The sequence below is a fragment of the Corapipo altera genome, unplaced genomic scaffold (assembly GCF_003945725.1).
Source record: "Corapipo altera isolate COAL_440 unplaced genomic scaffold, ASM394572v1 65, whole genome shotgun sequence".
NCBI lineage: Eukaryota > Metazoa > Chordata > Aves > Passeriformes > Pipridae > Corapipo > Corapipo altera.
The window spans coordinates 8,154,881-8,181,517 of NW_020884891.1; the positions used below are offsets into that span (position 1 = coordinate 8,154,881).

Sequence of the window (26,637 nt, forward strand, 5' to 3'; positions counted from 1 at the left end):
ACTATTTAAGAAGCAAACAAGTATTTTGCTATCAAAGCACAAGCTAAAGAATTTAAAGAAGCCATAAACATTAGTAAGCCCAACATACAGAACTTGGGAGTAAGAAGGCATTTTACACACAAGGGTTTATCAACACAAAACTGTTTAATATTTATTAAATGACACAAAATACCTAGATAACAGACTCACTCTCTGAAAGGACATGTATTTACATTATTTACCAACTTAAGAAAGACTCTCTGTACCCATATCAGACTTATGAAACATAAAAAAGGTTTTGCTGCTTTTTGCATCAAAGGATGCAACGGTGATACATGCCCTGTTTGCAAGTCTGCATAAACTATAACTTTTTGATGCAGTGAAAAAGCACAATTCATATTCTGGTAGCTGAGGGAAGAGGCTTCTGAAAAGTAACAGGGTTAGTTTTTTCCCCCCACTCCAGACACACTCTGAAGACTGTTATACAAAAAGTATATTACATTTTTGAATGCTGCTGTACTCTTACATTAGTGTAACGTTTCAAAGAAAATATTCTCCCTACTATATGAGAGCACTAAAAAAAGTGGTATTTGAACATTTTTTTAGATGCACTTTTTTTTCTTTTAAAAGAAAGCATTAGGGCAAATGATATGTCTAGGAAAAAAGGAAAGGCTGACAAAAAAAAAAAAAAAAAAAAGAGCAGAGACCAAAATATGAAGAACAGCTAAAGCAACTTAACAATTTGCTAGGGTTTGTTTGTTTTTTTATTAACTATTTACTTTGGCACCTTTGTGTAAACTATAGAACAAAACAACGTTTACAACACATTTGCAATTACAGCATTTAAACAAAATGGTCACTTTTGAAACCAGCCAAGACAAAAAAATAGTCCATTTATGGGTATAAAGATTAAAAAACCTAAAATATATATTTCTAAGAATAAACTGCAATTTCTTATGAACAAGGTGCTATAAACTGCATGCAAGAGTCAGGATTAAAAATGTGTGGCCAAACAGACAAGCTGTGTTCTAGCCAGATGAGTTGTGGTCCAAGCCCACTGGAGTTTTTTCTTACAGAGATATATATGGCTCAATAGGCAGGCACATGATCCCAGCAAGAAGTTGCAGAGTTGTACGGCTAGACGACAAATCTTGGCTGCAGCTTTGTCATTAACCAGGAATGAGTGAGACCTTAGCAGAAGAGATGAACAAGTTCTTGGGGAAAACCCATGAAGCTACAAGGAGAAGCCTTCTCCCCTCCCCTCGCTCACCCCCTCTCCTGGCCTGGCCAGGGTTCTCAAAGTCCATTCTTTGGGTTGCTTTAACTCGATTGTGTTTAGGGTCTGCCTCGGCTCGTGGAGTTCTGATCAGATCTGAGGATATTTTCTATATAGTATTTTCGTCATTTAAGTTACAGAAATAAGACAGGATAAAAACGAACTAAACCTACAGACCTTTGGAGTTTGACTGAATGCAACACTTGTGTAATGAGGGAGGGTTTTACCAGAACGGGTATTTAAACATGTAGTGGTGTTAGATTTATATGCTACAACAGACTGAATGGAACCAGTTCCATACTGATGTGCATCATCTCCTGTGTCCCAAAGAGTTAAGTCTTATGCTTCTTCCCCAATTCTCTTTAAAAGGAATCTTTTATTGGCTGAAGATACAAAACACATACAAGAAAAAGGAACATTGAATGCAAAATACAGAAGGGATATTTTTATGGTGGGGGGCATTCATTCCTCCCCAGTGGATCTCTATTTGAACTCATACTTGAAGATTTGCAGGAGCAGTCTTCAAGTTTCTTACCACATAACTCTACTGTCAGTATTTTTCTCACAGAGGCAGGGGTGGTCCTGGATGTCTACCAGTGGTTATGCTGCATAAGTGTCAAGGGGCAAGGTAAATTTTCTGCAGATCACGAAGAGCTGTACGACAGTTAGTTGAGGGGGACTGCAAATAATTTAGTAGGAGAAAAAACCCACATTCGCTTCATCTGTCAGCTGAGGACTGCATAAAAAAGAGCTTGAGAGAAAACACAGCTGGAGAAAGTATGGAATTAAACAGCAGATAAAAAAAGCAATAAGGATGGGATGTGTCAGATAGAAAACACACACACCTACACACACTCACACACATGCACAACCCTGAATGTGGGATCACAGTGATAGAAGTTGCAGGTCATAGAGAGATAAGTTACACTGCCATTAAACAAAGCTAACATCTGGCTTTCAGGAAATATCTGGTATTCCCCAGGACTATCAGTGCCTGAAAGAGGATGAGGTTTTTCATTGTGCTCTGCAACACAGCTGATTGTAGATCTAAAGCCTGGCTGGGTAAGGAAGAACAGTTATGTGGAGGAGTTACCTTTTCTGCTGACACTTTTTTCCCATATATTCCTGGCACATGCTGCTATAAGCAATTAAAAAAAAAATGTATTTTGTTGAAACAAAGCTCTACATTCAAGTGACTTACTCTCCCATGTCTTATAAAGATGCAAAGAATGCTCTCTGGTCATCTAAGAAAATATATTTTAGATGCCTTGTAGCAATACTTAACTTTCTATATGAGAGGTAGGCTTCTGGGTTCTAGGAGGCCTGCTAGGCTCTAGGGCTGAGTTCTTAAAGCTTTAAGTTAAAGCAATCCAAAGCAGGGCAGTCCTAGAAGAGCTGCCCTGTCTAAACCTTGAGGTTAATTCAAGTTTAGAATGTTGCAAAGCAAAACAAGTATTAAAATCCATTTGCAATTTTTGTTCTTACAGCTTTACCACAATAACAGTGTGGCTTTTCATAGATATCTGTAAATAGATTCTCTTTTCTAGAGTATTGCTGCCAAGAGGTGAAGGCCTCCTACCCATGACTAGTAAAACCTGTCACTTCTTCCATTATGGCTGTTTTATGCTTAAAATTCCCAAGGTGAACACCAAGTCTCACAGGCAAGCCATATAAATCTAATCTGAACTTGTTTTGTTGTAGCAGTTATTTAAGAATGGTGTTTGTATATACAGTATATATGCCCACACCGCAAACTTTATACATTGTTTTATACTGGTAACATTTTGTCTTAATTGTGACCAAGAATATTTTCCATTAGATCAGCAATAAGCATAGCTTGGCTTATTCCCATTTTCCCCTCCCTCAAGGGAAAAAAAAAATCCAAGTGTGGGCATCAACCAAACCAATGGTATGTATAACTGAAATGCATTCTGTACAGTAAATTAAAAGTTTGCATGCAGTTTAAGCATTTTTAAAGGCTATTTTCTTATATTAATTAACCTTCTGTTTCCATTTAAAGATGTGAAAGACATCTGTCATACATCAAGGGACTCCTCTTCAGACCCAGAGACAAATGGAATCACAAAAGACCAGGTACTTTCTTTCAGCTTTCTGCACATCTTACTAAATAACATGCAAAGAGTTCAACAGCATTCTTCTTAAAATGTAAATAGTACTCTTTAAATGGGCATGTTAACCACTGAAAGAAGTCCACTCTACTATACTTTTCCATTACACTGCTTTCATTCAATCATCGGTAGTATAAAAAGTCAATTAACGGGATCAACAGGCTAGTTTATCCACTGGCAACTGTGTAGGACACCAAGTGTGCAGTAAAATAAAGGCCAACATATGTTTATGCAATATAGTTGTACTGATTCGGGTTTTCTTTATCTCTTTCCATGTAGTCCCTGTCAATTAAGGATTCTATTCTCTTCTTAAGGTCAGCAGGCTGCAAAATAAAGCACATGTCAGAATTATTAATTTGCTGTCAATGCCTTTTGGTTCTTTCTTTCCACTTAAACCAAATGTCTATACTGCTTAAGATGACTGAGGAAACAGAAATCACAGTTTAAAAAAAATAAATCCTCTAAAAGTATCAGAGCTTCTAAAGTCTGCAATGTATAACTGATGGAAGAGAAAGTTACAAAATTAACTTGTCACCTGCAGTTAAACATAGATTTTTTTTTTTTTACAGCAGGGAAAGATATTTACTGCTGTTTGAACTGAACTCTAAAGAACTGCAGTTCATGCATCACATACCAAAGCGTTTCTATTTCTGACTTTTAGCTGGTAAAAGACGGTACAAGTTTCAATTCCTCTTGATGCAAATGAGTTTTGCAACAGTTTGGGTGCCCTCTGATTTTGTTGGGTGAAGGACTTTATAAAAATCCCTCATGATAAAGAGTGAGGAAAATCATTTAGATCAGCTGTTATACTCCTACAAAGCCCAACTGCAGCTTATGCAATACCTGCAGGAACTCACCATAGTAATAAAACAGAATGAGATGGCACAACCTTTCATTTTACATTTCCATCATACATCTGAACTCCAACAATGCATCACTGTTTATCTGAAAACCCATTTTCATTTGTACACAACAAGCTAGTCATTATATATTGCAACTGTGGGCTTCTTCAGCTTTGAGACATTCACCAAGATTTTATTTTAATTCCTAGATATTAAATAGTATAATCTGTCTAGAAAAACCACATTTATTGGTTACTAATTTATTAAAAAGTATCAACCAAATTAAGAATGTAATGTAGAATTGGTTTTGAGATCTGAAGCATTTTCCCCTTGTGCCCAAGAATACCTTGCCAGAACACTTTAAATGCAGGTAACAAGGAGAGCCAGCTGCACCCTTACTGCTGACAAACTCCAGCACTGAAAGCCTTTGGAAGTAGATTTTATTAGCAACTGGCACTTCAAAAATTCCTGAAAGCGAATATTTGCCCTTTCTAATACTAAAGAGATGCATATTTTAGACAGAAGCATTGTTTAACTGAGGGCAGCCCAGGGAATATAAAAAGTTTTAGAAGAAAAATCAGTAGCACACCTTGACTGGGAATTTGAGCTGGTTGTAGACCTCTGACACGAGCAGGTTGTGACTCAGTGTCTTGCGCATCTTCATGATCCGAACGATTGCGGCGTCGATCTGGTACTGCCGGTCCTGGAACACCCTCTCTGTAGTGCTTGCCTGTTCCTCTACCTGGAGGATCCATTTAGGAAAGTTTTAATGAGAACACTGGTACTGTCAAAACAATTCTTCTTCGTATCTTTAAGGCAGTTCTCAGTGTAAGACAGTAAAGTGTCTGTTGTCAAATATCTGACACAAATCCTTTACAAATATAAAGACCGACTGTCTATTAGAAAAACCACTTGTACAAGGAGTTAAAATCTTTGCACAGATTTTACAGTGGATAGCTGTCAGGGAAAATTCGCTGTGAACTTGTTTCTATGTTCAACAAAATATTCAGTAAAGCTCCAGGGAATGATAAAAGATGAAAAGAACATTCCCTAATTGGAACTTCTCTTGAACAACCTTATTTAGAGACATCACTGGTGTCTTAGTATAGAAGCACACATTTAAATCAGCACTGGTAGGTATGTGCTGTCATCCAAATTACACGTGTAACTTTGACAGAGACATCAGCATGTACATCACAAGCGAGAGGAAAAAAGCTTGGAAATGGGCAGGCAACAAGGTTCTTAACCCAAGGATCTAAACCCCAGAGGATTAAAAAAAATATACCGTTTCTTTCATCTGAATTTGGTTGATTTTTATCCTGAAGAGCTTATGTCTGAAATCATCATTACATGTGAATTTATCACCATCTTCCACATCTTTGCCTTTGGGGCTTTTAGTCAGTACTCTGGCTTTGCCACAAGCCAGAGATTGAAGTGTCCTTCTCAGCTCTCCATCCTCTAAAGCAGAAACAAGTTGTTTAGGTTTTTTTCAGTAAGAACACTTGGAAGCAGTTGGCTGTTTTCAATACCAACCTATTCCAGTGGCTTGCTTTATCTCCTCTAAACTGAACTCCTCTCCTTCATTAAACATGAGCAGCACCAGCGTCTGGAACAAGGAGACCTGAAGTTCTTTTTTACCCTGTCACAAGAGAAATAAACAGACATCACTAGGCTGGTTTATTTTTTTTTTGGGGGGAGGGAGGAAGGTAGAGGGTGGAGGGGAGGAGATGAGGGAAGCATGAGGAACAAGTCACTATTACATGTCAATTATTTCACTTTAAGGACATTACTTATTTGAGAATATGAAAGAATAGAAGTTACTTGTCACCTTGTGTTTACTATGAAATGTAGCACAAGCTACAGGTCACAAGGCTGGACTAATCTATCCTGTGACAAAATTCACTCAAGATATGCATCAGCCTACTCAAGACAAATCTCAAAGCACTGAATGCTTAAAATTACAATTTGAAAGGTCTTCAAGTCAAAGTCTAACACAAACATTAGTTTAAGAAACACAGTATAAGGAACTGTAGAATCTTTGAAACTACCAAGTTTGATATTATTTGTCTTAGCATTAACATTTTTCTGAAAAACAGAACTGGTAAACATTCCTATTTCATAAGAAGATTTCATGTCCATGAAGAAATGCTGAAGGGGAATAACTTTTAAAAACAGTTGTGTTCTTGTACAATCCAAAACTTTACAGTAAGTTTTTCACTACTGAAATAAAGAAAAGATGCTTGATGCTGTCAGATGATGTAAGGCCACCTAAGGAAGTGCCCCTTTTTTTTCTCCCCACTATAAAAATTAGTGCCATTTTTAATCTGGAGCTAAACCCATTGAATATTTTCCCCAGTAGTAACCAATTGGGCTTTTTTTCCCCACCAATACAGAAATTGGGTGCATCTTCTTTGACCTTACTACTTTACTTCATAAAACTACCAACTCTGAAAATGATAGCAAGAGGTTAAAAGTAATTGCAAAACCAATGCTAGGTTTTCCATCACAACACAAAAAAGCTTCCTGATATATCCCTAAGGTACAACCAGCCTTGGAATTGACAAAGCAAAGGAGAGTAAGAGAAACAACAGACTCACCTCTTTAAATTCTGCTTTTAGCACACAGTGTCCTAGTGTTGACTGCCACTGAAGTTTCCTACCACTGTGTTTTCCTAAATAAAAGGTCTTGAAAATCTCCTGCAGTTTTACCATCTAAAGAAAGAAAAACCCCAAAACACTAAAACACAGTTTCTACTTTAAAAGCATCCTTCCCTCCTCCACAATCAATTAAGCCTTAAATCAAGGCTTAGAATGATGACAGGAATTGCAAGAAAACAAATTGCATTTACAAAGAGACAGTTCTGCATTTCTTTCTCTATGCATATTTAAAAGCAAGTTGCAGTTGATTTCAAAGATGCATTTCTGAGAGGCTGATACTTGTAAAACCTGTCTGTGTTCATTACCTCTGGGGGCAGATGGACCTCCATAGGCACGTAGGTTGGCCAATAACCCATAGTCAGAATATTCACTGTTAGTTCAATGTTGCCAGGGACATTCTGATTTTGCATATACTGCAGAGAGAAATAAAACACATGGAAATAAAGCCATGTTTATTAAACGTATTTCAGGTAGAACTGAAAAGTTAGAACAGGCATTGCAAGAGCAGAGAAGAAAGGGACCTATAAACTGCAAGTTACATACAAGAAAATTAAGAAAAGCACTTTTCTCAAGTTCTAAAGGCACTTCAACACAGGAAGAAAACAGCAAAACCAGTGTTTTAGCAGACTGATGTGAAGATCTACCTAATTATGTGTGAATGGAGTAGAGAATGTTAAAATTTCTTTGAAATCAAAACACTGCCAGAACTAATGGGCAAAAACTTCCAAGTCAGGCATCAGAACATAGTGGTGCTAAAAATGTTTTAGAACTGGTGTTAAAATGTTTTTTTAAGTTTACAAATCTTTTATTGCCGCAGGTGCTACTTGGTTTATTTGTCTGAAGAAGGCAGTTTCCAGGTTTTTTTTAACTCTGTTACTCAAGAAAACCCTTAACAAATTCAGTAAAATTTTCAAAAGCACAGACAGCCTGGACTTTCCCCCAGTACCTGTTTGAATTGTATCATTATGTCTTTTGAAAGCTCCATATCTTTAAACATTCCTTCAAGTTTGCTGGTGAAAGCAGCTCCACATTCTATAAAAAAAAAAAAAAAAGTAAATCTTAGAAATTAACCTTGTTTATTTTCAATGCCACAGAGTAGTTGTTCTAAATATCAGAATGCACTTTTAAGCAAGATGACCTATTTCAGCAGATGCTCTTACATAAAAGCCAGGATTCTAATTAAGGCACATATTAAGGTTATAAACAAGAAAGGGGAAAATGTTTTAATGTGGAAGCTATTTTTAACCCAGTCCTTTCTGCACGTGGACCTGACTGTTCATCCTGGGACTATGGTGGCAGCCTGTCATTCAGATGACAATTCCAATCCCTACCAGCTGCCTGCCAAACTGTCTCCTGATGGTAGAGCAAGATCAAGCTCTAAAAGTCTTACTCTTACCACCCAAAGATTCCATCCAATGGAACAATGAAGATCAGACTAGAGGACCACTAGCTGGCAGCTTTGTGTTCCAGACCTTATACAGAGTGAATAACAAGTGGAAGTCATCCTTAAGTTCTCTGAGCCCATCACTGATTTACTCAGCAGGGAACCTCAACTCTATCCCACAGGCCAAGATACACTTCAAGCTCCTGTTTTTTGGCTATTGATGTTATAACTACAAAACTGAAAGCAAATGAGTCTCCTCAAAACCCACCAGTCATTCAAGACTTGCACAGGAGGCTTTTGCCCTCATGTAAAGGGGAAACACTAACAGCACCTCTTGGAAGGCCTCTTAAAACAACTACTTTTAAAAGAAAGCAAGCTGATAGATATTTACCATGTTTGAGTTTGGAAAGCATAGATTTTTCAGCATCCACTGATGCACTCTTCCCAACTAATAGTCTCTTTGCTAGATCTTTTTTATAAAAGGCCTCAAAGACATCTTTTCCTGTAAGAGACAAGATTTGGAAGTGATCACAAATCACTGCTGGTTTTTAACAAACATTACCTACAAGAGGCCCAATTCAAAGCTCAGTAAAGAAAAAAAGGCCTTCACATGAAAATTTCAACAGGTTTTAAGTCAGGTCTTGTTACTGACATTTTAACAGGCAAAGTATTTAAACAGCACTACACCAACAAACCACATCCACAGAGAAAGAACACCTGTAAATGCAGTCAGACTGCAAAAATAATTTCCAAGTACCTCACTGATTAAACAACAGTATCCCCATGAAAAAAATCCCAATACTTACCATATATGAATCTAAATATGATCATAATTTTATCCAGCATTTTTTCAAGTTCTTCATCAGTAGCTTCTTTGTTGCCTGCACGAAGCTTTGAATCTACATATTTAGCTAAAAGTGTTGAAGAATAAAGGGTTTAGCATATGCTTAATATAATAACAAAACAAAACTTTATAAATCTAATATTGTGAAATCTTGAAAATGTAAATGATCCTGAAATCACCTTCTATCAGTTTCACCACAACAAACTTGATACCTTTTCATAGAGGCTATAAAGTTATAAAAAAACATTATGGGCCAATATTTTTTCAGATAAGGAATTACTGCATTTTAACTTTACTAGCATACACAACATTAAAAACATTTGTGCTCATGTAGGAAAATCCTGGTGTATATTGTGATCTCAAAGCAAAAAGTCACTGTTGCTACAGATTGACATGTACATAATAAAAACAAAAGGAATCAGAAGAAAAATACGTAAACCAGTTATTTAAATGTGTTGACTATACTGCTGAATTCCTCTAGCAGATTACTGGGTTTTTTTAAAATTTTTTTAATTTCAAATGGTCTGATAAGCACATTACAGTTAGGGAATTAATGTAAAAAAAGGGAGGGCAGAAAGCATCACTCCACAAACCTAACAGCACAACCAATTGCAAAGCAGGTGTTAATCACTGTGTGGGGAAGATGAAGGAATTCAAAAGTGCAGAGTTCCAGGCATGGAGCACAAATCTGTAAACAAGGTTCTTTGCAAACTAGAGACTGTCCCCACACTGTGGGAGCTCCAGGGCATCCTCAGCTCTCCTCACTGTCACATATTAAGCCCCAGATATCTGCAGAGCCCCGAACAGCTCTGTGCACGTGTGCTGGTGGCACAGTTATGTAAGCTGCTGAAAAAAAATCACATTAGCACTATTGTCACACCTGGACAGCAGCCAATGGTTGGAATGCCCAAGTTCTGATGCCCTGGACTTTTCTACAGCCTAGCCAGTGAACTGATAAACAGAGTTATTGATATTTAATGCTACCCTCTCAAACAATTCCCTTGCATCAGGCAGCACAGGAAAGCCCCAGTCTGACATGCACTGTGCATGGATTGACACACAGTTCCAGCATATCCCATCTGCAAGCTGCATCAGCAACTCCACACCCAAATTCTCACATGGAAGAAACTGAAGAAAAATACCTATGAGTTCAGCTGGCTTATTTGGTCTTTTGTTAATGAATGTTTCAAAGGCTTCTTTCATGGCATTTACAAACTTCTCATTCTTCAGAAAGCAAACATCAATAATATGGTCAACTTTGTCTTTAAAATCAAGAAGTTCTTGGACCATGGTTTTGTCTTTTTCTGGATTAATTACTATGGTGCTACCAAACGCCTGCAAAATAAAACATAACTTCCAATTAGCCTGAATAATTAATTTAAATGACAAGACTTGTAAAAGCCTAAAGTTACCTTCTTAATGTGTTGTTTCTAGTACTCATATTAATTCCACTAACACAACAAAATAGTATTATGAAGTATTTACTATATAATCATTCCTAGATTTTTTAATATTGATTCAAAACCAATTGCTAAGTGAATGGATTCAGAACTTTTGTCTAAAAAAATGAAGTTAAGCATGACAAAATTAACACACCCTTTATCATCTATAGCCTCAGGTTTCACACAGGTAAAGCTCCCACTAAACTCAATTTTATTTAACATTCCAAAGCCTTCCTTTACAAGAACCATACTTTCTATGACATTTTCACTGAGAAATAAGATCAAACTTCTTAACTTAAGCTACTGCTCATTCTGACAGGAAATTTGATCAGGAAGAAGACAAACATTCTGCCGTTACCAAAGTAACTACTGGAGAAATACAGTTGTCCCCCAAACCTAACAATAAGCAAGATTATGAACTCCAAACTTATCTGGAGTTCAATAATTCAACTCGATGTTCAGTATTTTCTTTGACAGGGCCAGAACAGTTACTGTACCTTTCCCAGGATGTTTTAAAAGCTGTCTATTAAACACATGTTTATAAGCAAGAACGTACAATTTTTTGAAAAATGCAATAGTTTATAGAGATGACTCAAGTATCTGTGTATAAACCCCACTGATGCAGTAGTGGTATCTGTTCCAGAGCTCTAGCAACAGTACCTTTATGTACTCGATCCAGTGCTGCAAGAGAACCTGTACTCCACCTCTTACACGACTGAACAACTGATACAGAAGAGACAGGTCTTGAATTCGGTTCTCATCAAGAAGGTGGTTTAAACCTGTGAATGCAAGAGTTTCAGTAGGAAATTAAAACCAGTGTAACCCAAAGAAAGCACAGTTTATTGTTACAGTGAGAGACCTCTTCAAAACTAATATTTTTTGTCAAACAATTACTGGGGGTGTTTTAAGCTACCTAATTTAACAGCAAAACACAGAATGGCTGCCTGAACCAGCTCAAACCTTAAAAATTTGTTATTACAGTGGATATCTTGGGCTACATGTACTTTACATAACATCCTTATCACAAAACCTTTGCTTACATCTGCTTTACTATTCTCTAAAGATTTGAAAAGTTTACACTGTACTGATCTGGAGGAAAAGTTCCTTGGCAAGGCAGCTCTGAGTCTCAACTCCAGCTGTAAAATCAATGTTAATGTTTGAAGGCAAGCAGCTTGGAGGAGAATCTTCACCATTCACATTTTAACTTTCTGGAGGAGAAGGCCTGATGCATCACAGTAAGGTTCTAAGAAAGAAGATGGGTAAATATTGCAAACTTGATACTCCTCTCAGTGAAGAGTTTGTTAGAGATGTGCAGGAAGATGCTCACATACTTGTTTCATCCAGAATCCAGCTACTAAGGACTTGGCCATTTTATTATTCAACTCTCACTGCACCCATTTCTATTTCTTGATTCTCAGATCAACAGAGGGTCACTTGACTCCACAGAGGTTATTGCAGAACTGAGGCAACGTATTCCACTGCTCAAATTATGCTACATTTCTAAAACAAGCTGCTTTTTGTTAGGAGTACTCAGTATTTCTCCTTTCTGTTACAGCCATTATTTGAAGGTTACTCTTTTCTTTACCTCCAAGTCTTTGAAATGCTATTTAACAGACTGAACTCGAGTCCCCTGTTCTAGTTGTCCTTTCTCTTTGCTGTGTATCAGAAGACAGCACAGCATCTCTTTACCTCCAACAAGGAGAATGGGACTTGCCCTCCTGCAAAATGGTCAGTGCTATTTTGTGAACTGAGGAGCAAAGGGTGTTAAAGAGTGATGGAACTTGTGTCCTCCCCCAACACCTCAAACTGCCACTTTCTCTTTCAGCACAGGAATTGAAAGCCCTGAAGCAGTAATTCAAAACATTTCTATAAAGAAGAAATATTACCTTTCTGAAGAATGGCTGTTAAATGTTCACCTAGAAGTTGTTTTTCTACAGTAGCAATTAGTGGCTTCCTACAGAAAAAAATGATTAGAATTACTTTTCCTTTTCCCATTATTAACACTTTTAAACCTTGTTTTGAGATTATGTTGACTACATTTTCATTAGGAGTGCTCTAATTATATGTGGCTAAGGACCCAAAATGGTTATACACATATTTATCCTTTTCCCTCCCCACTAAGCAATCTTTTTCTGTTTGCTGACTGATGATTTTAATTCACACAGTAAGTCTGTTGTACATGATCTGTAGGCAGCTGGACAATGATTCCATCAGGGAAGGAGTTGGGCAAAAGTTTGTCAAATAATATACCTACTCCTGTTTTATGGGAGGAGATTGATGTCTTGGGAGATAAACCAAGGAGATAAAAAAACCACACCTCAAGTCAAGAGGTATTAAAACAAAATAGGGAATTGGCCACTAATAATGGTGTGGAAGAAGGAAGCCACTAAACAAGTGAAATGTTTTTAACAGCTGAAGGAGGAAGAAAATAAAAATATGTGATGGTACTGATAAAATACCTTCCTCTCAGAGATCTTATAAATGACCTACATTTTTTATGGCTTCATGGTAGGAGAATATTTCTCCTGCCCTACCAGTCATGACTCCACTTGACTGTGTGTGAAGAAATCCTGCCTCTAAGAACAAAACACTGAAGAGTGACACTATTTGATAATTTCCCAGACTCCATAAAGAATATACAAATATTTTAATGAAAATATTCAGAGCCCTTAGTTTGAGAATTCTCTGTCCTGGGTCCTATCTTTTTCAGGTAGGACACCAGTTGATTAATTGCATTTCAGCAAGAAAGAGACATTTGGACTGTGAATGGTAGCCTATTTTTCTCCAACCAAATACCCAACCTTTATGTAAAAATAATCACTGACTTAGAAGAAAAAGCTCTTAGCTGTGTGAGCCAAGACAGTGCTTCACTGTAAAGTGAAAAGCATTTGATAGACAGTCAATAACTGAAATAAACTGTAGCTATTTAAATGGCCTCATCAGAAGAGGAGCCAAACAGGTAATACCACCAGGCAGAGACAGTACTTACTGTGTGCTCTGATCTAAATAAGTGATTATTCTGTCTGCTTCTTCTTCCAAGCGCTTGTTGACATGGTGAAGATATTCTGGAACCTGAAATGCCAGAGTAGTTTTGTATGTTTAAAAAAAACCCAGAACCACCAAGAAGGGAAAAAGAGAGACAGTACTGGTCTAACACAGCAGCAGCTCCAGCTTTAAGCAGAAATCATTAGCACTGTGACTGAAGGCAATTGTATGTGCATTTCTTTTTTCAGAGTACTACAAAACAAAGGTCACATTATTACTGCCTTGCACACTGGGTAAGGCAGAGGCAAAGTTCCACTCCCTGACACATGCTTTGTCATTAGGCACAACAAATACTGTTAAACATTCAAAATACCTCTCGTTCCTGCATAAGCCTCTGTCCCTCTGCTGCATACAGGCGGTTTGTCTCTTCCAAGAATCGATGTTCGAAGGAGTCCTGATAAATCTGGGGAAACAACACAACAGCAATGCAGGGTAAAGCTTACTGAGCACTAAATAAGGATTTGAGCTATTTATTGGTTTAGAGGTGAAGCAGGTTTACTCACCTGCAAGTCAGAAAGCATGCTCAGAAGGCTCCGCAGCAAACTCCTATCGATAGCCTCCCCATTTCTTTCCCTCTCAATCAGCAGAAGAATGCCATCAATAGTTTTGTTCTGAACCTTCTGATCACTGATTATATGAGTTCTGAACAATTCTAGCCCCATATCCCTAAAGACACAACAAAGACTGCTCAATAAATTGCATAAGAATAAGCCTCAGATATCTCTATTGTTAAAACTTGATCTAGATCAAATAAAGAGGCCAATACTAGCACTGCTCATTTCTCTGCCCCCAAATCACTCCAGATGAACAAACACATGAACACTACAATAAACCATGACAAAGCATGAACAGTAAGCTACAGGTTTGAAAGACCAATGCAGATATTTTTTTCCCAAATAACCACACAGTTTTTGCAGCATCTTTATTTTTCAGCTGGTTGACAAGATGTTGGAACAGCAGCCTTCACGAGAAAATCATAATGTCACCCTGGGTTCAAATTCATTGGTTAAGTTTCTGGACAACATTCCTTTTTGTCCATCACTTGCCAATCTCTAATTCTTAGGCAGGGCTTAGAAGAACTCAGTGACATGAAAGACAGTTAAAACCTTCCATGAATTTGAAACCATAGGTCTGGACACTTTTAGGAAAAGTCAGGCCTCCAATCTCTGGCAAAGGAATTCAGGTGGTGCCAAAGGCATGGTAGGGCATAGACTAATTACTAATAATATGGGGGGGCAGAAGTTGAAGTCCAAAAGAGAGCAACTTGCTTTTAATTTAAGTAACTTTTTCCTTCAAAAATACTTACAGAACTCGGAATAGTGTATATGCTAAAGTCAGTAACTGGGCACACCAAGCCCTTGCACTTTGGTTGTTGACAAGACTCCCTCCTTTAACTGTGCAAACTGGAGGCTTGATACCTACTTCACTGAGATTTAGCAGCACAGCTATTCTAGAACAACACTGTAATTCATGGCAAATAAATTAAACATCTCCCTTTGCAACAAGGACATATGCATTTATCATGTAATTTACAGGTCACTACAAGGTTTAAATAAAAAACCCACAAAACAACCTGAAAATCAAGAAGATATAAGCAAGTTTAAATGTACCCCCAAATAATTTTATTCTTTGTGCCCTTACCAAATAGATGGCAGCATGGAATTCTGAAGTACATAAGTTCGATCCAAGAACAAAAAGATACTTCTAATCATAATCTGTCACGAGAAGGAATAAAACAGCCACAATCATTTTACTCTTGAAACTAAAGAGTAACACAAATTATGCTCAACAACAACAAAATTCCCATCGATGGGAAGTGTCTAAGTGCTTTCCTAGACACTGCTATTTATTTAACATCTTGTGCCAATCCCAGCATGATGATCAATGTGACACTTCGCATGTTTCTGTATAACAAAACAGCTCCTTGAAAAATAGGTATAAAAGAGAAAGGTTTGCATAAAAGTGACAGTGAGGAGCTGGGGGTGTGTGTGTCTGCACATACTCCAGGCAGAAGATATTTCAGAAGTTTGAAAAGGAACAAAGTTAAGCAAAACACACGCTGCAAGGCAACCAGTTTTCCTTAAAAAGATAAAAAACTTACCATTTGTCTGCAGTGATCTTGCCAACATTTGTCTATTTTCTTTAGGAAAAGGACACTATCCAATGAATCCATGAAGAAATCATTAAGAAAATCATAATTAATAGGTAGTGCTAGCAATGAAACGAACCAATCTTATCATACTTTTTAAAGGCACTTAACAGAGAGCACAACAAACTCACCTACTCCCAGAAAGAACCAGTTAACTTCTTGTAACGTGTTTATTTTTAATGAGGGTCCTTGTGTTAATAGTCAGAAATCAAAATTATCTGAACAAATTTAAAAAAAAGTATCTCAACACTTCTCAATGTTTTGTTTCATCTCCCATCCCTGTGGAGCAGAAGACACATCCACACCCCCACACCTCAGAAACCAACAATCACAAACACGTGTAAGAGCCCATCACTACACAGACACTATAATTTCAGCTCATGCTAAGAGATAAATTTTGCCCTTGAAGTTTATCTTTTATTCAGCTCACTGCACAGTTCTGGTACTAATTAATATCTGCTTAACAGGATCTCGATCTGATGCAACTCCAAACTTTTGAAAGTAAAACATTTTGATCTCAGAATCTGATCTGTGCTGCCAGACCACGAGTATTTTCCAAAAAGAAAACAACAATTACTTGTTGGAAGACACTTCTGTTTATCTAACCATGGCAAGTTCAGTATAAAAAAGCCTGATGTGATACAGCCAATACAGCCTTTTTAAGCCTTGCTGCAAGTCTAACATGAGCTTTTGTAAGATGTCAAAGTGTTTCATAAATACCAATGAAACTTTCTCGCAAACTTTTCAAAGGGTTACAGACATAAAAGAATGAGTTGTGTTCTCTGATGTCCCACAAAAAAAATGAAAACAAAAACACTTGTGCAAAAACCAGGAATTCAGATTACCGTGGCCTAATGTTATGAACTAGTCAAAGAAATCCATCACTTGCAGGTAAAATCATTTTGGCTTGTCAACAACGAAAAAAGGATATTCTCTGAATTGGTGAATTTGTGCTTTAATGTGGTCTTCACAGATCTGTCTCAGTTGTTTGTACAAATTTGCAGAAATCTTGTAGGAGCAGAGATTTTCAACAGCCTGAAGTAAAGAGAAACAGATACTAAGAAATCTGTTTATATTTTTGTATGTGATTTTACAAGGAGAGGGCCCAAACAACCGTGGAATTCTCCTGGTTCTCACAGCTTTTAACATGCAAAACACCAGAGAGAGACATGGCACTGTGCAGGTAACAGGAGACAAAGGCAGGTTCTGAACAGCCCACAGATTATCATCTACAGCTCGAGTACAGGTATCTCACATGGAACTGCAGGACTGGCAGCTCTAAGAACAAGGATGTGAGTTTAATAAGTTCCAGCAGCTTGCTGGGCTTCATACCTCAGAGCAGACACTTAACGTCTTAATTTTATTAACTGCTGTGCTCTGCAGAGGAAAAGCACTGCTAGTTTAATTTCCTCTTTCAGTCCTTTCCTTGATTAAGCTTCCCTCATCCCCAAAAGTACATACATATACATATTTTATTAATCTCCATTCACCAACCCCATGCCTGAGTAAGTGCAGTTATAACTTGAACATCAGTAGCATGACTACATTCCAGATGTTTACAGTGACAAATCCCAATTTCTAGATCAAGTACTAGAAGAATTATCACTGTGCTTCACAGCAAGAGAGAAGAAATTTAATGTGGGCATGCCTTGGAGACTATCAAGCAAACAATCATTAAGTGCATAAGTGTATCTCAAGACTTTTCCAAAATTCATATCCATTGACCAGATTTGGAAAGCAACTGTGCAACTTTCACTCTTTGCAGATCAGTGACAGACAACATATGATTATTCTGTAAAACACCTGTAGAAGCTAGAGGAGAGATATATATGATTTTCAACTAACACTTCTTGCTATTATTTATTTATTGGAAAAGACTTCAGTTGCCAGTACCACCAACTCCTAGGGGAAAACAAAACAAACAAAGGACTGGAAGATCAAGTTTGTTCCCCAGCACCTGCAGGCAACTGTGCAGGGACCACAGCTCAGAAGCACACAGAGTAGATCTACTCCATTACACTCAAACCCCCCACAACCCTTCCCAACAGTCCAGACAGTCACCAATAAAAGCACAGCCACAACCAAAACAGCCAAACAAGGAGTTCCTCGATTTCTCCTGGATATCAATGGCAATTATTGATGAGTGCAAGTGCACTACATCCAATACTGGCTCCAGGATTAAAGAAAACCCCAACAAACCAAAACCACAAAAACAAACTTCCATAAAAACCAAAACCCCACAACGAAACCATCCCACACAATGATAACAGCAAAAAAACCCCAAACCTGCATGAGTTTACTGTCAGAATTTTACAGGTACAGCAAGAGAGTGAGTATGCCAATTAAGACTAAACCAGGTCTGAATGACAATTATAAGGAAAGCTGGAATTATCAACCAAGTATACAATATTAATATTTGGAAACAGCAACAAGTTTAACTCTCAGCCTTAACATTTAAGGCCAAACAAATATAAAGATGTGATAAGAAAATATAACCTATAGTTCACTGTTCAGAGCAGGTTATGGGCTCTGCTCAGCTCTATTCCACCACTGTACCCCCAGGTTCAGGCAGGAAATAACTGGATACTTCGATTTAAAAGAACAAAGGTGTGGAAAACACTGAGCACTAAAAGCCTGATTAGACCTTCAGCAAGTACAAACTTCCTGGGTTTCTTAATTTCTTCCACTTACTTTGGAGGAGCCAACAGAGAGCTGGGAAGGCAAATGTTTTGGATGGAACTTGCCTGTCACCTGTGGAACCAGCGTTAGTCTGGCTTTGACCCACTAGCCCAGGACACCAGTGGCCCCTTTCCTGGGCCTCTGGTCAGCTCATCTCAGCTACCAACACTGTCATAACTGCTGACTACCAAACAAGTACTTCTTAACCATGCTGCTCTAAATTCTTAAAAGAATTAGCCTCTGCACTGTAGATGGACAAATGCATGTGATTAACCTTTAGTGAAATAAATTAACATGTATTAATATACAACTACTTTTATGGAGTGTTCATATAAATTCCAAAGTGTTAAATACATCTGTTAGGATTGTTTGAACATCAAGTGCAAAACTTCTGCACCTTTGTTGATAACATCCACTGAAATGTTTTAATTTTAATTTGTGAATTTTGCTCAATTGGCTTTTTATTTTCAAGAGATTAAACTTTCTAAGCAGACAAATACCAAATCTTTTATTAACATTTGCTTTGTGAAGCATAACATCACTACTGCAATATTATGCTTTGCAAATTACTGGTGTTGCACAACAGTAATTGTAATGCATCAAGAATTCCCAACAACTTCAGGGGCTCTAGTTCAAAAAATTACCCTGTTCTGAATTAGTGGAAAAAGTGTTTCTGATTGGGGAACCTGTGCCCTGAAGATGGTCAGAAAATCTGAAGAACTGTCATATTTCCTTTGTGTAGCATAGAGGTAGTTGGGCTTTTGGTTTGGAGTTTATTGTTTTAGTTTGTTCACTGCAGCATCAACACCTGGGTTTGTGTGCTGAGGAAAAGTAGGAAAAAGAAGTGAACACAGCTCTGATGAGAGAAAATCAGAACTTTCCTCAAGTATTTAACTCTGATTGCTTAAAAAAAAAAAAAATTAAGTGTGGATCTGGTACCAAATATCTAGATTTCTACTTTCAGGTACTAATCTAAGGAAAATTATTCTATGCAAGAACCCTTCAATTCTGTAGCACTTCAGCATCTCAAAGATGTGTACAATTTCTCTTGCTGAGGAGGAACAAAGTACAAAACTTGGGTCTTGCAAAGAGATAAAGCTTCAAAATGTTTGCCCAGTGGGATTTTCCAACACAGACAAGAGTTAAACCAAACTCAAGAAGTTTAACTCCATTAAAAAAAGAAGTATCTTCTTTTGAGGTGTGCAGCAGAACTTTTGCACTCTTTTGCAATTCCCCTCTGTGCTGGGATAATGGTGTCTGCCAAGGCATATTTGGCATCAGATCCATTTACCAAGCAGCTGTTCAGAAATGGCATTAGTTTAGTTAGCATCTAAAAACACTAGTGGTTCCTATTACTATTTTTAAATCAAGACACTTATTTTTAGATTTATGTAAAAAGAGAAAAATTTCATACTTCATTGCACTCTATTTCACTGAGAAGTATCTAAGTTATTACAATGTTGAATCATTGAGATTTAAAACAAAAGAGCTTATCTTTTGTTTTCTGACCACAAGCAACAATAAATTAAGCCTGTGGTAAGAGTGAGCAGAAACTTAAGTAATAACTGTGAAACAGAAGCAAGGATTCCAAGAGAACTTTGTATTTTAAAAAAAATTTTGGATATCCTTCAAGCATTTAACAGTTATTTGCACAGTTATTTAGTCTAGAGTAATTTACAGTACCAGTCAGTACAGTTGGTTGTAATTTGTTATTAATTTTATAGAGTTTTACAAAGATAACAATACTATATATTATTCAGTTAAACCCCACTATTTTTAGTTAATTCATGGAGCATTATAAATTACTGAGTCAAATCTTCATTCATGAAGCTTAGGCATGATGATGATAAATGACTGTAGTGAGCTAAGAATGCATTGCACTGAGGAACTGTGTGCCACGAGGAATGGCAATTTATTCTTCCTTAAACCCGTCCCCAAACCTTGTGCAAACCGGATCTTTTCCCCACACAGAAATGCAACTTGTACTGAAAAGGGGAGGGCAGGGGGGAAGAAGAGACACTAAAAAGAGATGGTGAGAAGGTTGTATACACACAGAGGAACAAATCAAACAGCTAACCAGGTAAAAAAAGGCTTTAAAAGTAGAGTAAAAAGTTCAAGTGGTTCTTAATACCCAGCCAGGGCAGCACCGTTGCCAAGCCGCTAAAACCGCAACACTGTGACGTCTGTAGGGAAAAGGTGAGGGGGGGAAACCTCCCCAACACCTTCAGCTGAAAAAGCAGAAGTGGAGTTTATAAAAAAAGAATCAGGAAATGCCCTTCAAGTCTGATCACTTCCTAAAATATTTAAGCCAAAACAATCAGAGCTGCTGATGAGAATAAATTTCTGGTTCTCAGCTGTTAGAACAGACAGATTGTCATTTTTTGGCATTGCAGCAATCAAATAAAAACAACACAATTCCTGGAGAAAAAATGGTATTCTATTTGCATACAAGAAGTCAATAAAAAGTTTCAGTTTTTAAATGATCTCTGATACTTGATCATGGACAGATACTGTCTTCAAAAATTATATTTTAATATAAATCATCTTTTTCTTACCTAAACAGCAATGTTTTAGGATTTCGCATTTTTCCTTTAGCAGATAAACACCATATCCCCAAAACAGAAAATGGAATACAGATCCTTGCCTTATTTAATTATTGTCAACTGTTGCAAGAGAAACCATACCTTAGATTATGTTGTGGCAAGTAAAAAAAAGAAAAATTGTGAGTTCAATGTTAGGTCTTGTGAAATTTTTACTCACGATTTTAAAATAGAAAAACTATTTGGTGACAAGTTTTCAATGACAAAAGCAGCTATCAAGCAAAATGTCATATTCTTACCACCATACCAAAAGTGTTTTAAGCAAAGAAAACCTGGAACGACCCAAAAAGCCCTACCCCATCCCTTTTACTTAACACACTTACCTGGTAGAGCTCTTCTAGATTGTACTTAATTGAAGTACTGTTCTGGATAGCTTCTACAGCTTCTTTCAGTTTTTGCCAGGTTTCATCTGTGTAGTTTTCAGGCAATTTGGGTTTATCTTTAAAAGAAATTACATAAAGTTTGAGCAAGTGTTTAGATAAAGTAGCACCTTTTAGAGAAATGAAAAGAAGGTAGCTTTGAGGGGAAAAGGTATGGGTTGATGCTCTAGATTTGAATTTATACTTACATGAAAAGAAAGCATTCATGTAAAAGCAGTATCTTATTTACATTGGAAAGAGTAACACACTGTAGAAATCGAGCATTGCTTTTCAAATACACATCATAGCACTTGCAGCCCAAAACAGTAGGTGTGGTTACAAAAATCACAATGCTGTTCCTGAGCAGCTCAAGAAGGGATAAAACCAGCAAGAACGGTCTACATCTTCATTGCTCTCACTACCAGGACAGCAGAGCCAAAAAAAAAGTGAACATAAAAGGTGAAAATGATGGATTAAAAGATACAGAGTTGTGTGTATCTTATCTTTTAATGTATTGCTCATTAATTCTACTCTGTATTAGCGGTTGGAAAGAAATCCTCAAGAAACATGCATGGGAAACACTGTAATTATAATACAGGCTTTATGGTCCCAAGGAAAACATTCCAATTTTAAAGTAATCCATTTATGTCTCTCTTGGGTTTGGCCAGTGGATATTTGTTAGAGTTAAGCCTCCTTTAATGTTCAAACAGCTCAAGCTTCACAGATCTGACCCCCTCCATTATTTTTTCTGCCTCTTCTCTAGAGATGCCCCTGCCCTGCAGCACCTTCAGCAAGACCAGAGCATTTGCAACAGGCTCAGATATTCCCCAGGTCACATCCCCACAATATGAGAACTATTTCAAAATTCTGTGTGTATGACCATGTTTGTTCTAATATGCACATTCCCAAATGGACAAAGGAAAGAGAAGAAAATTTAGGGAGAAAGATGACACGTGTACATCCATGCCATCAACAGGTGAAACTGGCCCAGAGCTTATACTCTATTATAGTTGACTTTTACATACCTAAAGGTAAAAAACAAATTTTAAAGCTTTATGATTTCCTGAGAAAAAAGTAACAGAGAGAAGTAATTTTTTTGTTCTCTCCCAAGGATTTCCCTACAATATTGGCAATATCCCAACATTAGCTGCATTGTAAGGACCCGGAGAGACAAGTGACTACAGACTTGCCCATTTTCAGTAGCAACTCCTGAGTACACTGCTCGGCAGTGAACACCAGGGATATGGATTTTAGGAAGTTATTTAAGTTGTAAAGGATGTTATTGCTATCACACTAAGATAAAGACAATAATCTTAAGATTATTATTCAGTTTAGGATCTGAGAGTAAATAAAAAGCAAAGTTGTCACATTACTGAGATGTCCTTTCTAAGCAAGTGATTCAAATATCAATTTATAAGCAATGATGATCACAGCACCATGCAATCCATGACATTTAACAGGTAATTCACATGCAAAAAGTTAACTTCTTCTAAAGATAGGGGTGTACAAACAACCAAAGAGTGGTTTTCTTTCTCACTGTGCTGCATCATAAGTCTATATTTTAAAATAATAAAATTAAATGATGCCGCTGTGATGGGCGGAGAACATTTCTGAGAACTGGAACCTTAAAGTTTCACTGGGATTGTGAATTGCTGTAAAACATTACAGTGGGTAAAATAATCCTAATGCTTACCTAATGCAGTACCTCTACTGAACATTTGTGCCAACTGTGTATTTAGAAATCAGCTATAATGGCAGTAATATCTTTTACCCCTCCCCAACCCCGAACACATGAGGAAGAAAAAACAACTCAAGAAAGCAAGCTATTGGACTGTTCTGGAAGGCAGCAAGAGGCAGGAAGTAAGAAAACTCCATGATTTCCTCATCTTTATAGGGAAAAAATGACAGCATTTTAGCTTTCTGCCTACACCTATTTGTATTTTTGTTTACTAGAAAAGGAAGCTGCATCATAGCAGAAAAGTTTCACTTCTCTGCTTCAGCTGGTCTCTAGTAACAATACTAGAGAATCTCAAACACATCTTGTGAGAGAATTTATAAAATAAACTTGTAAAATAAGAGTAAGTTAAGACAGAGAAAAGAAACTACAATTATAAGTTACAGTGAGGATATTACAAGGAAAACACTCAGTAAAAACCTGAACTACCTACTTTAAAGGCAACTGGGAAAACCAGAAAGGAAATCCGCCATAAGAGCCTGATAATCACCTTAGTTTCAACATTTAAAACTAAGCACAGGCAGATTAACCTATAAACAGACAACACTGACAGAGGCAAGACGTGTAGATTCAAGGCCAATTTAAAAAAAACCCACGATCTGTGCAAAGACTTATCATAAACTAGGTTAAAATAAACACTAAGCCCTGAATCAGGATTACTAGCAAAGAGGTACCAAATGTTAGAAGTTTGAACAAAGGCAATTTACACACTTAGGTAGTAAAACCTTTCATCTAACATACAAGTTAAGGCCTTCTCGACCGACAGGAGCGAAAGGAGCCTGAAAAATAATTCCAAGCAGCAAAGTGTAGCTCAGGATGTGTACATGACTGGGCAAGCACACATCAGAAAACATTATTCTCCTTTACATAAGTAAAGAAATGTTCGCCACAGAAAAGCCTTTCCCGTAAAACCTGGGGCTAATTGAAAGGAACCGGTTTTCAGGCTGAAAACAAAACATGAAGTCGAGTGTCAGCTCCCCCTAAGTTGTGACAAATTATGGCCTGTTACCTTTAAAGTTCTTGATCACTAATTTCTTAGCAGAGCCAGGTTTACTGTTGGCGAAACTGGAAACAGTAGAGGAGGCAGCTTTGGTCAGGCCATTTGCATGGTGCCCCACAGCCACTGATGAAATTAAAAGGCTTTTATTTTTGAGCTGCTGTTGGTGCTGCTGCTGGGAAGAGGCAGCAGGAGAGGAGGAGGAAGAAGACTCTTCAGCCATCTTCACATCGAGTCCAATAAAATCCACGGAGTCCTCAAAGCGCAGCTTCTTCTGGAGGTGATGGTTGGAGGAAGCAACCCCTGAGGAGGAGCACGAGGAGGTGGTGATGACGGAGGAGGATGACGAGGAGGTGTTTTTGGAAGGAGAAGAGGTGCAGGAGGAAATGGAATCAAATTCTTCTTTTTCGGAATTGCTGTTGCTGCTGTTATTCAACTTTCTCTTCTTGCAGGAGGAGCTGCTGCTGGTGTTACCATCAGTGGCAGGTCTGACCTCCTGGGCTGCAGCTGGGGGGTTGGGGGAAGAGAAACCTGTGGGAAACATGAACACACAGAAGTGAACAGGCTGAGGGGCATCAAATCCTTGTGGTGTGACAAAGAGAGGGAGAGTTTTAGAGTCAGTCTCTGTTTGCTGTCTCTCGTGGGGGGGTCTTTCAACTCCTCTCTCTCATCAGTGGAGTCCTTCCGTATTCCCTCTCCTTCTCGTTCTTCTTTGTCGGAGCAATCACTTTATCTCCTCTTCCCCTTTTCTTTAATACTTTGTTTCTTCTCGTAGTTTGCCTCTGCCTTCCTGCTTCCACTCCTTCCTCAGTGGAGCGCCTCCGTTCCTGCCTCTCGCCCCCCACCAGCTCCTCTGGGCTCTGCTCTCAGGCAGCGGAATGCCCCACGGCCGCCCGCTCCCCCGGCTTCTCCTTGCGCTCCCCTCCTGCTCCGGCCGCCTCGTCTCCGCCGAGCAGCAGCGGGGCGGGCTGAGCGCGGCTCCCTCTCGCCTCGGCTCCAGCCCCTGGGCCCCGCACGCCTCCCGCTCTGCCCCGCGGCCGCTGCGCTCGGGCCCCGCTCCCCCCTCTCCGGCTGTGCCCGCGCTGCTGAGGGGGGACGGCCCGGCCGGTTGTTATTGTCACCGCACGGCGGAGGGAGCGCAAAGATGGCGGCGCATCCGCCCGCCGTGCATGACGGGGCGCGGCGCACGGAAGCGCGGCCCGGCACCGGGGAACCGCCTCAGGGACCGCCCCGGCACCGCCCCGGCACCGCCCCGGCACCGGGGAACCGCCTCAGGGACCGCCCCGGCACCGCCCCGGCACCGGGGAACCGCCTCAGGGACCGCCCCGGCACCGGGGAACCGCCTCGGCACCACCCTGGGACCCGCCGGAACTGATCCTGGCTCGTTATCCCCGCGCTGGCGGGCTCGTTCTGTGTGGTGGGACTGCAGAGTCGGGGGGTTTCGTACCGGGGTCCCGGCCCGCCCTGCCCTGCCTAGCCCTGCCCTCGGCCGGGGCGGCTCCCGGGCCCTCACCCGGCCCGTCCCCCCGCGGGTTCCGGCTGCGGTCGCTGCGGTGCACGGCGGGGTTCGCTGGAGCCCGGCCCCGGAGCCTGCGGCCAAGGCCTCGGCCTGTTATGGAAATGGTTTTTCTTACACGTATTTACAAACAATCATTTAGCATCAGCTTTTTCGTATGACTTAAATACATACGGACTTGCATCCAGGGTTTACAGCCTGGTGGTTGTGGTTTTTTTTTGTTTTTTTTTTGTTTTTAAACTTTTGGAAGCAAATACAGAAGTCGTGGCCCTTCGGAGTCTGGTTTTTTTGATACTGGTGGATCTGTTACCAAAGAGGGCTGTGAACTCCCCGGGAACGTTGTTATGATTCAAACGCTGTTGAGAAACGGCTGTGGAAAGAGTAACAAACCAGGGGATGAGGTTTTTTGTTCCAGGAGGTTCTCCAAGGATTTCAGCAGAGAGCACACACCTGCCTGCCTGACAGCAGAGCTCCTCGGGGGAAGGCTGGTGGCACTTCTGTGTTTGATAGGGAAAGATATGCTAACTTGTCTTGACAGAAACTGTGGCGCAGAGAGATAGGAATGTGATGTTACTGAGGTTCTTCTGGAGCATGTTTTGTTACTGAGTCACCGTCAGACAACTCCTGAGGCCTGGAATGTAATGCTAGTGATGTGTAGAAAAGTGCTTTTTCCAGATTAAAAAAAAATACATCAGCAAAACAAAGCTTAAGTCTGTTTTTGACTGGCTTTAGAACAGTTTGTGGGTTCCCAAGGCTAATACCTTACATTCCAAGTCAGATGTAACAGAAATAAACAGGTTTGCTAAGTAAATAAAACTTACGTGACTGTGCTGTAAAATTTTCCTTTGTTTGCAGTAACTGTCATGTTCACTTAAGCCAAATTAGGTAAGGAGTGTAGAGCTGCAAGAGATACAAAATTTCTACAGATTGTTGGTTTGTTGAAAGGATTAGATTTAAAAAAGAGGAGACATGATTAAGTGCCCCTTCTCCTGGAGGTGCAAAAG

The 26,637-nt window shown here is 39.0% G+C and overlaps 1 protein-coding gene across 1 annotated transcript; it reads right to left on the reverse strand.

Moving 5' to 3' along the window:
• Positions 1–125: 125 nt before the first annotated feature.
• CUL4B (cullin 4B) lies at positions 126–25,289 on the reverse strand. The gene is made up of 20 exons (XM_027645292.1): positions 24,130–25,289; positions 21,350–21,465; positions 16,679–16,782; positions 15,700–15,769; positions 15,240–15,313; positions 14,102–14,264; positions 13,912–14,001; positions 13,543–13,625; positions 12,440–12,507; positions 11,214–11,332; positions 10,254–10,446; positions 9,074–9,178; positions 8,659–8,769; positions 7,830–7,915; positions 7,189–7,296; positions 6,824–6,937; positions 5,760–5,865; positions 5,512–5,684; positions 4,816–4,968; positions 126–3,707 (listed from the first exon to the last, which is right to left on the reverse strand). The coding sequence occupies exons 1-20, from the start codon at positions 24,659–24,661 to the stop codon at positions 3,612–3,614; spliced, it is 2,664 nt and encodes an 887-aa protein (XP_027501093.1). The 5' UTR covers positions 24,662–25,289; the 3' UTR covers positions 126–3,611.
• Positions 25,290–26,637: the final 1,348 nt, after the last annotated feature.